The 12,908-nt window shown below is 38.7% G+C and overlaps 2 protein-coding genes across 4 annotated transcripts; both read right to left on the reverse strand.

Annotated features, from left to right (window-relative positions):
• Positions 1-712: 712 nt before the first annotated feature.
• Positions 713-5,466, reverse strand: LOC115624635 (dehydrogenase/reductase SDR family member on chromosome X). Of its 3 annotated transcripts, none has more exons than XM_030519393.1 (5): positions 5,452-5,466; positions 3,491-3,705; positions 3,309-3,416; positions 1,736-2,117; positions 713-1,287 (listed from the first exon to the last, which is right to left on the reverse strand). In XM_030519393.1, the coding sequence occupies exons 2-5, from the start codon at positions 3,669-3,671 to the stop codon at positions 891-893; spliced, it is 1,068 nt and encodes a 355-aa protein (XP_030375253.1). In that variant the 5' UTR covers positions 3,672-3,705; positions 5,452-5,466; the 3' UTR covers positions 713-890. The 3 variants fall into 3 exon arrangements, with proteins under 3 accessions (XP_030375253.1, XP_030375255.1, XP_030375254.1); XM_030519395.1 differs by lacking the exon at positions 5,452-5,466 and adding an exon at positions 5,167-5,182; XM_030519394.1 differs by lacking the exon at positions 5,452-5,466 and adding an exon at positions 4,944-5,088.
• A 1,216-nt stretch (positions 5,467-6,682) lies between these two features.
• Positions 6,683-9,057, reverse strand: LOC115624913 (the record flags this gene model as incomplete). The annotated part of the gene is made up of 3 exons (XM_030519762.1): positions 6,683-7,117; positions 7,593-7,957; positions 8,022-9,057. Coding segments are annotated over 3 exons (1,575 nt in total), but the record flags the coding sequence as incomplete, so codon positions are not given.
• Between the last annotated feature and the right edge of the window lie 3,851 nt (positions 9,058-12,908).

A 12,908-nucleotide genomic window follows, 5' to 3' on the forward strand; every position in this document is an offset into this window, starting at 1 on the left:
CCGTTTTGACTGCCCCCAATCGCTAATTATCAGCACTCTGTGCATCACTCTCATGCTCAAGCCCACCCGATTCCAATCATCGCCTTAATGCCCATCAGACATGCAAGGCAGAGATGACTTCATTTATATGTGACACTGACAACCTGGGACCCAAGTGAGCGTAACATGTCCATTGATATTTTTGATTGATGACAGCCCACCGTAAATCCGAAGCCAAAATCAGCAGCTGACGGGCTTCACGGCTTCACACATTCAAAGATTCCGTATGCCTTAATTTGACGGAGCGTCGTTAGCTTTGAAGTTCATCTTGAGCGCAAAGTGACAGCAAACTTGATGTTGTTGTTGTTGCTGTTGCTGTTTTGGATGATACACCTACCGCAAGTCGATTAAAATTCCGTTGCAAGCGACTCGCACATTGCAAATGTTAATCGTTCATTGTGTTCGGCAACAAAATTAAAATGTTTGCTGTAGCTTTTAAAAGTTGACATATAACAGCTGATGTGGGGGCTAATGTTCTTGTTGTTATTGTTGCAGTTTTTCTCTTTTAAGCAGCCGCCGTTCGTTTTCTGTTATGCTTGCATTGTGTCTGTTGTTTTTGTTGTTATTATTGTTAATTTAATTGCGTTTTAGTAACAAGTCAAGTAAAAACAAAAAACGAAAAACAAACCTAATGCCTATCGTCACGAAGACAAGTTAATTAAAACTCCAGTCGTTTCTACATACACATGTATAAAAATAGTTTGTAAGTGTATTGCAAAAATGCTTTACAAAAATAGCGATCATAAATGTACGTTGCACCACGAGGACAGAAGGGTAGGGTTATAAAAAAATGGAGGAGTACAAGAGGTTGAGTGTTTCATTTGTTTTGCTTAAATAAAGAGCACGAAGTTTCAGTTTTCACCATTGCCATACTGTTTGATGTTCAGCAAATCGCATGAGTATTTGAAGAACTTCTCACACTTCTCCGGCTTCTTGGCATCCCCGTGCATTGGACCCTTGCCGCAGTTGCTCAGATATGTGCCGCCCTGGCCTTCGATAGCTGGATCAATAGCCGCATACACGACGGTGCGTGCTCCTCGCTCGGGTGTCTTGAAGAAAAGCTTCTTCATAAAGGGCACCGAAGTGGTTGCCGAGTGCTCAAACAGATCTGTGTCCACAATACCCGGATGGACGACGTTCACCTGGACAGGCGCCTGTTGCTCATCCAGCAGATGTTGCAGATGACGTGTGAAGAGTATTTGGGCGAGTTTCGATTGGCTGTAGGCAGTGCCGGGATAATAATATTTGCTGAAAGGCAACAACAAAAATAATTGCAATTACTATTTCATATGTACGAGTATGGATGTAAGCTCCTATTACTTTTCTTCTAATTTATTGATTAGTTTTCTTCAATGAAAAGCTAACCCAAATTTGTTGGTTGTTTGAACACATCACACATAGCTTTGGAAACTATTGTAGAAATTAAAATTAATTAAAAGGGCTTCTGAACAATCTTTAAAAGCTTTTCCTTAAGTCAGAAATAAATGGCAGTATATCGCATATTATAGACCTTTACTAATATATGTATAGTATGTATGTGATGATCGTCGAGCCGATTCACAGTTCAAATAAATTCGTTTGGTTCTTTAAATATGTACAACAATAATGACGATATAAGTGTTACGGACCATTTAATTTTTAAAACCTAAGCATTCTGCATTGCTTATTATTGCATATTTTAAAATGTATTACTTACAGTCCATTAATGTCCTTATAATTGATACGTCCAATGAGGTTCACACAAGACGACACGTTCACAATACGGGAGTTCCTGCCGGAACGACCGGACGCCTTCAGTTGTGGCAAGAGCAAGTGCGTCAACAGGAAGTGTCCCAAGTAGTTGATGGCGAAATGCGACTCGTAGCCGTCGGCGGTCAGCCTGAAGGGCGCAAACATAATGCCGGCATTGTTTAGCAACAAATCTATTTTTGTGTATTTCTCCTTTATGCGCTGTGCGAAGGCTCGCACGGATTTCAAGTCGCCCACGTCGAGCTGCTCGCATATGAGCTTCCCACTGCTCTGACTAATATCGACAATGGACCGCACGGCGGCCTCTGCACTTTGTGGATCGCGGACACCTGGAGATATATGACATACATATTTTTAATTTATGAAATCACGTAAATAATGTGCATAACGACCCATATAATAATGGTTTCTAGCCATTTGTCAGCTTTTGTCTTTTGGAATAAATGGAATAAAGTCGTGCAACAATATAAACAATTTTTAATTTTCAAACCGTGTTAAATCAAACCCGAGTAAATAAAGACCGTGTAAAAAAAGAACATATCGGAAAAAACCATAAACTTGTACTTTCCCGGACCTGGGACAACCTGCATACAAAGTTTGGTGACTCTAGCTCTTCTTATACAATCGGTAATCTTATATTTTCTCTATATTTTTAATTCATTAAAATTGAATACCCGGAAATTTGGACTTGTAATTGTATTTCTAGCTGTTTGTCAGCTGTGTGTGTATTTATTTATTTATTTTGGGCTATTTTTGAATAAATGGAAAAAGTCAAGTAACAATATACATATAGAATTTTAAATTTTCAAACCGTGTTTAATCAAATTCGTGTACATACACTCTACTTGTTTTTACTATAATATTAATTAATTAGTGTAACAAAATGTAAACGGAATGTGTTTCTGTTGTATTTAAGAGTTTGATAAGCATGCCTGCTTGGCACTCATCAATGCTAGTTTTAACCATGCAGTACACCGGGGAAGAGCCGCTTAAGTGAAGAAAAAAAATTAGTAGCATACTTTTGGCTGCGAGTTGAATATTCAAACCAGAATGTCAGCTTCTCCACGATGGTGGTAAGTTTCTTTTAGCTAGTTTTAAAACCAACTTTAAACGGAAATGTACCGTTGTACGGTCCCTGTACCGTTGTAAGCAAAATGTTAATAATGAAGTTAATGAATCAATCAATAATTGTGCAATATACTAATTTTTTATTTAATTTATGAATCAATCAATAATTGTGCAATATACTAATTTTTAATATAATTTGCCTAGCCAGACCGCTTAACAAAAAAAATGAAATTAAATAAAAGCTGCTAAATACAAAGGTACAACAATGAGAGCCAGACTAAGTTGAATTTCATTGCTCATGCATCGCACGTACGTATCGCGCAACAATTGTGCCGCGTTTTTTACAAAACGAGCCAAGTGTATGTGGAATCACTAATTCAAGGGGCATTTAAGCTGGGCTTTGATCTAAAACAAGTAACTTACGTGCAACCTAAAGTTCAAGTCCGACTCACCCATTATGACAGTCATGTCGCAGGCCAATAATTTTTCTACAATGCGCAAACCAATGCCTCGATTGCCGCCGGTGATGACAGCAATCCGATCCGGTTGCTTGTACAATGCTTAAATAGACAGCATGAGAGATATATACTTATTTGGAATTGCATAACCAATAATTTGTATTAACTTGACTTACCCACGCGATCGCGCTTCGCGTATTGCGCATCGTGTATAAGTCCCACAATGCCCATATACTGGTATCGAAATTCTGTTTTCCACTCATACCAGGACTTGGGTATACCTTTGGTGGTCTTGGAGAAGATGAAGCCGCAAAGCATCAGGGCTAAGAGGGCAAGTGTGAACAGCGTCCCCAACATATTGAAGGTGGCCTGAGAGCGGAATATGCCGTAGCTGTGGAGGTCAAAATGCGGGTAACATACAGATTATACATTATGACGTGTCAAATTCAAGCGTAGCCAGACGCAAATGATAAGACGCTGCTGCTGATAACGGTGTGGACATGCCAGCTAAAAGAACTGGAATTTGAGCCTCAGTGCAGTCTGATTATGTTTAAGTGTTATGTTCAAGTAATGAGTGGCGGCGTCACCTGGTGTCGAACAGATGGACAAAGTGCAATAAATCTACGACACTTTAATATAACTATCGGTTTTTCAAGATTTGGTTTGGGTATTATTTACACATTTTGTATAGAGATAGTATCAATAGTGCGACAATTGCACGCTTGAGTTTAAGTATTTTTTTTTTTTTCAAATATTTACCTATGCCTGTATGCACTTTGCAATTGAACTTTGGCGCCTTCAGCGTGAAACTGCTAACGGGTAGTTGTATGAGTAACTACCAATTAATGGTTGAGTACTTTAGAAAATAATAATAGCTCGGCGACACTAAACTTAAGTGCACACTTAAAAGCCAGGTTTATTATGTATATTGAGGTTAGGGTCTGGGAAGTGTAAATTCAAAATAATTACTGAGGAACAAGGGTTTAATTGAGCAACGCGAAATAGCGCTATAAATTAAGACCGAGAAAAGAGTGAATTTCTAAAATGAAACAAAACAAACACAAAGTTGAAAAAATGTAAACTAAGCAAAAGATTCAAATCACAGAGCCAAAGCAAGCTACACAACGAACAGCAACGAATGAAAGTTTAAGAGCCAATTGATTGGGGCCAAAAGAATTGTTAAAGATAGAAAAGACAAACATACAGACAGCATATGAAGTCAAGACGGTTAGCAGAGGTAGTAACAGGTGCGAAGAGGGCTACCAACATGGCTGTCTGCTTGTGTGTATGTAAATATACAATGTACGTATGTGTGGGTTGGTGGTGGGTATGTGTATGAAATGTGTTTGCGTTGACACACAATTCGGAGTTCGAGACTTCCGTCAACACAAAAATAAAAACTAAAAGCGCAGCATTTTTGGCCGGCCAAGCTCAAAGTGGAACTTTCTATTTCTTTTGTAGTTATAGGGCACATGGCCATTGCCCGGCAGTTGCAAGACCTTGCACATATGTACGTGTATATATAAATAAGAATGCACAACACACATAAATGTATACTATACATGTACATATATGCACTGTTGCAGAAATGCAATGCTAAATGAATCTTGACTATGCTAATATTGACACCTTTTCAGTTAAAGTAAACAATTTTAATTGAACAAACTCGCGCCGCAGCAGTCACGTCCAAAAATAAACCGGTTTCGACGCCGTGCAATAACACAACCGAACGGTGAGAAATTCAAAGGCAGACTAAACGATAATCCGCGCGCGCACTTCACTGTAGAACGATTTGTATTATTCTAGGTTATATGAAATATTTTTTCGTTCTTTCAGGTTATTTCTAGGTTACCGCAGAATGCAGATATCAGCACCTCGGCCGGCACGTCTTTGTTTTTTACTTTGGCCTTTGTATTAATTTGTACACAAAGGACTAGCTTTGTTCATCTGCGCCCTGTCTGTTAGGTGTTTTGGTTCAATAATATGCCGTGGCCACTAAACAGCTGATTTATCCAGCTGTGAAAAGCCACCATCGATAACGATAGACGCTAGCTGTATAAAGCTCACTGCTTTACAAGCAGCGCAATCGAAGTAAAGTAAGCCGTTTTGTATGCAGCGTCGAATAATAAAAAATTACCTGAGCTGTTTGAGTAGCACACGCTTCCAAAGGAAATTCCACGATACCATCCTGAAAAATGATTAATGTTTTGTTTTTGCAAAACATAATTTATCACATGAAGTAACGTCAAAGTTGCAGCCTACTGCTTTTAATTCATATTTTGTTTCCTTGTGTGTTTGGTGATTTTTTAGGAACAGTTCCAAGGACATGGCAAAGAATGTTTTATGTCACATGACGATATTGCATATTCAACTTATTTATAGCGTCGGAATGATCTTTGCGAGATTCGTATTGGAGTGCAAAACGTCCATTGTTCATTTTACCATCGTAATTTCATTTCCTTTATTTCCTAACTTTTTCTAGCTTTTCATAGCTAGAACTCTCCTCGGTGAAATAATTGACGCGAGATTAATTTCTCAGACCCATTTCGTGTTTTAAAAGTAAGTCCATTCCAATTTAAAAATACTCCCTATATAACGATGGCCTAAAATGCGGACAAAGGACCTGTCTGAATAAATATTAAGAACATTTTGATGATTAAAAGTATGTACATTTACACATTTAGCCTACAGGTAGGTTGAAAATTTGAAATTTGTAATCTTGCCGGCAGAGCTGCAGGCAGCGCATGACCAGAGATTTTATTTATGGCTATAACATTCTTCACAATTGACATATCCTGATGAAACTTAGCAAACGGACACATTAGTACTAACTGGATGTACCTACCAAAATTGAAAAAATTCCAAAATTCCAAGAATTACGGAATCTATAAAAAAACACCCTTTGGGTAAAGGCTATAAAAATTAATGAACACAAAAGGCAAATCTTTGAAAACTCAATGGAAAAACACAACGTAAATTTACTGCCTATTAAAAGATGACAGACTTTGAACAAATCTAATGTGCAAAGGTACATAGTCTTCTATTACATTTGGAAGTCAGTCTTCACGTTGTTTAAAGATAAGGCAACGTCTAGGGAGTGTACACAAATATATTATTTTTGCGGTTTTACTTTATTTGTGTTACTTGAAACAGAATATCATCCATTACAGTGCATAAGTTATAAATATACATAATTAATTGGTTGAAAAAGTTTAAACTAATCTGTTTAAATAGTTTGAATATTTTTAAACAAAATGTGTCCGGTTTAACGGAATCTAATCAATTTGAATCACCTATTACATAAGTATATATGCACGGCTTATAAATGTCAGATTTAAAGCACAAATCTAAATTGAATAAAATATTGCTTAAGCTGTGTATAAATTATATAATTTATAGATACAAGTGTGTGAATATGGTTCATTGTATTATACATACATAATTTGAAAATTTTTGGATACTTGACACCACATTTTCTTTTCGAATGTAAGTTTTTTTAAGCTATGTTCATGTATATATTATCAGAAATTCAATTATAATTTTAGTTTCTAAGTTGTGGTGACGGAAGCGTCAGCGTTGTTTTTGGTTGCCGACATCTTCGGGTCCACGTCCTTAGGCTCCTTTAACTGTCAATTCTCCAAGGACATGTTACCAATATCATCGTTGATAGCCAGCACTTGGCTAATAAAATTTTGGTCAGTGACGACCTCAGCCAGCGTTTTGCATAGGTCAGCGAGCTCATGCTGGGACATATTTAACTGTGGCGCCAATTTACCAAAATGTTGGGTTACGTAGTCGGGCATCTGAAATTTAAAGCGGATAGAATAAACATTTGCGTTGTTTACCATTAGAAAATCGTTTTATACTAAGAAAATAATAATAATGCTTGTCCGACTAAGGCCTCTGATACAGATATTACATAGTACAATTTCAATGTTTGGTGGAATTATATACATACATATATTTTGTTATAGAGAGGAATCTCATTTTAACAAAAATTTTAAATATTTGGCATTAAAACAAATTTATGTAACAAAAATTGTTTACCTAATACAGTTTAATATTGAATAATTAATAAGCTTATCAAAATCCTCACGTTTTTTAACAAAAGTTACGACATTACCAAAAGCATTATATATGTTTTGTAAAATTCTTAGTATTCACGATGAATATCAGTGTTACTCTATACATAGTGCGTCCAATTAAATTTGGTCATATATAAAATCAACTTTTCAAGGGATGTTAAGTTATAAGCAGTTAGAAGACACCTTCTCTTACCTTCCCTCCTTTAAAAGCGCTAAACATCAGTTTGGCCTTAACGCGCTGCTCATTCGGACCATCATAAAAAAGCGTCATATGTGCTTCGTGCACATTGGCCACAAGAGGAAAGTATATTCCTGCGTAAACGCGTCCCTTGGCATCGCGTGACAATAGAGAACGGAAGTTGTAAACAAGATTTCGACGCACTGTCACATCAATGGCAGTCATGTACTCCTGAGCCACATAGACAAGGGAGGTCTTAAAGTTGGCCTCGTCGCCGCGAATCTCACGCTCCTTCCATTCGACGAACTTTTCGCTGTAGCTACTATAACTGTAGCAGTAATCACGCTGCAGATGCGGCTCCTTCGACTGATTGAACCAACCTGTGGAGAGTAATGGTTTTAAGATTTCACCATCGACCATTTATCGCCTTACACAACTTCTTACCTGTATGCGGATAGCTCTGATCATGCATTACGGTGACGGCACGACCTACATGATACCCCGGATCTAGAATCATTACGCCTTCGCGCTCGCCAATGGCAATGCGCATAGCAGCCATGGCATGCTCCTTCTCAACAGCAGCATCCGCCGAGTTCAAACCGTACTCCTCGTCTAGTTCGATGTAGTCGCTCAGCTGCACCACCTGCTCCTCGCATGACACTACATACAGGTAGTGGGCAAGCACAGGAAAGAGCTCCACAAGTCGCGCCATGATCTCAAAGGCCAGTGAGACACACATGTGATCACGCCTATTGATAGGCACATCATAGAATTGGAAAAAGGATCGGAGATCCGAGCGACGCGTGCGTTTAAAGCTGCGATAGAAATCGATGAACAGATTGACTGTGTTGTAGTGCGTTTCCTCCAGCATACGCTGGAGGGCCGTTTCCACAATCGCATTAAAGTCCTCGTACTGCCAAACGTTGTCAAAGCGTAGCACACCCTTCGTCTCGCCACTCTCCCAGTCGGGGAGTGGCAGCGGATGGCCAAGTGGCCATACACCATTGATTTGATTAAAGGCGGTCAGATTGTAGCCATCGGCCACGGCAAGAGGCGTGTGCCGACGGCTGCCCGAACAGACCCACTGGCGTTGTTGCTGATCCAATAACTGGACAATGCCGAAGTAACGCTCCGACTTGGCCACTGATGTCAAATCACTTTGGCGTGGAGCTGCATTGTCAGCGTCGGAGTCTTCCTCCTCCTCCTCCTCATCCAGCTGCGACTCGGGCTTAAGCTCCGACTCGCCATCATCATCATCATCATCATCGCTGGATGTAGGGGGTGTAGCTGGCAATATTGCAGCATCCAACAATTGCTCCGGTTCAGCTTGTTCAGTAACGGTGTTCGTAGTCAATCCAATGCCACGCACCGATACCGCCGCTGAACACTCGACCCCCACAGCACCAGCTTTGGCGCTTTCAACAGCACCGCCGCTGGCGCCCGTCGCGCAGCCGCCCTGCGCTCCATCAACTTGCAGTGCGGCGAGTCAACTTGGCCATTCAGCGCCCCAGCGGCCAACCGTGGGCACGTAGCCACTTTCACAGTCATTGAACGTTGCGTTGGCTTCTAGTTGAATGTTGGCGAATTGTTCCGTTGCGTTTGCACTTGGACTCAAGATTGCGTGTATCTGGGCTGCGGCGGTGGCGGCTCCAGTGTTAAGCAGACTAATCCGGCCCTGCGCTCGTTTGAACAGGAGGTCCGGCTCGTCTCCGAATTTCGTTGTTGGTTTGGTAAGATCTGTTTTGGTGGTGTGAGAAAAAAAAATATATAAGTTGTAGTCCGCATAAATGAAAAATCAACATGCATTCATTTAAGCATAAGCGTCAAGATTTTTATTTTGCTAAATATTTGTTGTTTTATATTGTCCGGACTCCACTTCCGTACTCTGTATACTAAAATGTCGGAATGTAAATGACTCCATTTTTTGACGAAACGAATCCCTTAGATCATCGAGATCTTTTGAACTACAACAACTTACTAGTTAGGAACAATAAACTTGGCATATACGAGTCAAAACCCATATAACTAAGTATAGCCGCAATATTCTTCAAAATTGCCATAGGAACATTCTGTTAGGGGAAAACCTTTTTAGCTTATTATTGCCCTAACATCCCAAAGTGATTATGAAATTTAAAAGATTGTGGTTTGGTTTATTCACATTTACAGAATATAGAAAATTACTTGTGAAAAAGTTGGAAATTTGTTATATTTTTAAATCATTAAATTATCAAATTTCAAGAAACTACCTAAGTTTATTCAGAATTAACGTATGATATGCAATTTTGCCGTTCTGTTTTTAATTAATACCTGTCCAAATAGTAGACCGCGAGTGTAGGACTAGCGTCTTAAGCCTGCTCGCTCACGTGTAACGCTTTTCTCTTCGTTTTTCTCAGGTATAATCGTTGGAACAGATTTTTGCCATTACCGGCTGCAGGTAAACCATGTCAATTAAATGCTGTACAATTTTAACATATGTATGTATGTACATACATACATATGTATGTATGTATGTACATGCATACATACATACACTGATTTGTATGTATGCATTTCAATTTGTGTTTGCCACTCAAATTGTGGGATCGCAGACGTGGCAGAAATCTATTCAAATACAATAAGGTCAAACAAATAAAAATACCACGCTTATCTCCTGCTTATTAAACACAATTTTTTATATCACGCGTCTACAGCTGCTCTGATAGTGAGGGGCAAAGTCACATAACATGGCCAGTTAATTATAATTTGTCGTCGGACAGAAAATAGTTCCTCCGCGTTAAACATTGAGCAAAAGGGGGCAGGGCCAAAGGCGGGGTGCGCAAACTTTTGCTACATTGTTATGAACATGGGCACGTGTGCGTACCCACAATCTGGCATGGACAGTTATAAATGAAGCACATACAAATGTATAAATGTATATACATGCATACATACATATGTACATACATATGCATAGACACTGAACGCCCGTGTTACAGTTTTGGAGCCACAAGCAACACACCGCACCTATACAGTTATCTACTTCAGGCATGCGGGCACTTTTGGTTGCCAGCTGCTTTTTTGATTAGAGGTTTATTTAATTGCGTCGTGTGTAATATGATTCGGTTTCAGTTCGGCGAACAACACACATACATAGTACATACATACGTATGTGCATATGTATGTTTATACAGACGTACATTAGCTTTTGTGTCTGACTGTGGGCAATTTGGCATGCATGTATTGTAATTGTTGCTAATTGAAAATGAATCAGCATTGAGTGCCAGAGTCGGCCTGTCTGTCTAGCTTGGCAATGTGCAATTCACATGAAAAACGACCAAAACAAATAACTGAACTACACATACAAACATACATACACATCAAGTACGTATGAATGTGTACTTGATATGTCTCTTGGGAAACTACTACTATTTACATACATACATTTTATTTCTCAATAAAAGTACAAGTATTATGCTTATTTCATGTTTTTGCGACGCAATTCTATTAAAAACATGTTCGTGTATTAATTAAAACTAACTGCACGTCTATTAAAATTGCGCAGACAGTATGTACATGCATATGTATGCATGTATGTATGTACGAACAAAAGTTCATGCATTTATTAACTTACCCATACAACGGCCTAAGCCCAATTAATGAAATTGTTGTTGTAATGCGCCTGGGTCTGTCGTGTGGTTGCTTTACTTGACTGAAATGTTAATCTAACGCGCGATTGTTGTTTCTGCTCTTGATTTTACTCCTTCTTTTTTTGAAGTAAATTAAAGATGAATGCGATTGTTTATTTGTTACAGTTTTCAGCAGTAGCTCTCAAACTGTACTGCCAACTGTTGATTTGAAGTTGAATTTTTACGCACGTGCGTAAAACAAAACACAAAGAACCAAAAAAATCGGAAAAACCTTTTGTTGTTGATTTTGCTTTTGGGTTATATCGATTGTTTTGCCTGTTCAATGCAGGTCCGAGTTTTTTAACAGTAACGGCGAATTAATCGACATCGAAGTGATTTTTGTTTGCACCTTTTCTCTTAATTGTTCAAGAACTATGTATGTATGTATATTCGTATATACGATTGTTGGTCTATATTATTCACTTGCACTTGACTATTTTCGTTGCGCTACGATCTGGACGACGACTACGAACCACGAGAGACGCGTAACGACTAAAAATGTATCTTTGAAAACGTCGGAGCTGTTGCTGCTTGCTGCGTTGATTGTTCGCTGAATGCACAGTACGTTGATACCGCTCGCTTATATATACACAGAGGTATGTCTGTGTGTACAGCTATGAGTGCTTGTATGTTTTTGAGAGCACTGTTGATGGACGCGGTCATACGATCTCCGATCTCCCGAACGGAAACAAATGTCGAGTGTTCGCGTTCGCGTTCGGCCTGGGCCTGTATTGTCTTTGATAACGGGGGGCTGAGGCAGATACGGATGCGGAGGTTATGATTGCTACGACTATGACTTCGACGGCAGCGGCTTTGCTGGCACAGTTTTTGTTGCTCGCTTTTAACAAATATTTTAAAGTATGACGCAAAAAGCCCGACAAAAAATTCCGCGCACTCAAATAAAATCAACAAATAACACGCTTTTTGTTTTGCTCGGGGACTTCGCTTTTGTTATTTTCTCTTAAATGTAAACAGTTCTTCTTGTTATTTGGTCTTTCGATAAATGTATTGGGGGAGAGAGCTGCACTTCCGTCTTCTGCAAAAAGATAGAAAGTGACAAAAGTGATCATCCGAAATTGTTGGCCTATCAATTAATAGAAATTGCGATAGATAATAGACAACTAAAGTTTCCGATTTGAATTTTTCCAATTTCAGCATTACAAAATTATATAATTAGATCAAATTCTTATTTTCATATGTACATATTTAGTTTTGGGAGGTTTGTTTTTAATGAACAGAGACGCACTAAAGAAACCCTCCGAATTTTGAAACTACCGTTTCTTTCAATTTGTCATCAATCTATTGCACTGCTTGAAAGATATTACATTAAATTTAGTGCCACCGGCATTAAGCAAATCACTTTCCAAATTCCTTTTGATCTTACCAATGGACAATCAGTTGAATGGGATGAACCACCTTTTTTGTGAAATATGATTACGGATGAATAGTCAATTGTTATACATACATATATATACTAGTATGGGAAACTGGAAGCTAAACAAAAAGTACTTAATAACTGAGCAGGATCAGTGAATAAAGTAATGAACCACTATCATCCGCACAATTATAGGTGTATAATGGTATGGGGAAATTGTATAAAAATTAGAATCTAACAAATTTCTTGTCTATGGAAAAGTGATTGATATTAACAAAACGAAAAAGAATG

Source organism: Scaptodrosophila lebanonensis, unplaced genomic scaffold, assembly GCF_003285725.1.
Source record: "Scaptodrosophila lebanonensis strain 11010-0011.00,11010-0021.00 unplaced genomic scaffold, SlebRS2 tig00000061-arrow-pilon, whole genome shotgun sequence".
NCBI classification, from domain to species: domain Eukaryota; kingdom Metazoa; phylum Arthropoda; class Insecta; order Diptera; family Drosophilidae; genus Scaptodrosophila; species Scaptodrosophila lebanonensis.

What these genes read in the sequence shown, in the direction of transcription:
- LOC115624635 (XM_030519393.1), bottom strand. Translation starts at nt 3,671, where the DNA reads ATGTTGGGGACGCTGTTCACACTTGCCCTCTTAGCCCTGATGCTTTGC. An exon ending in CGCGAAGCGCGATCGCGTGG is followed by an intron (nt 3,417 to 3,490) that starts GTAAGTCAAGTT and finishes TGTCTATTTAAG; the next exon opens with CATTGTACAAGCAACCGGAT. An exon ending in CGACATGACTGTCATAATGG is followed by an intron (nt 2,118 to 3,308) that starts GTGAGTCGGACT and finishes ATATATCTCCAG; the next exon opens with GTGTCCGCGATCCACAAAGT.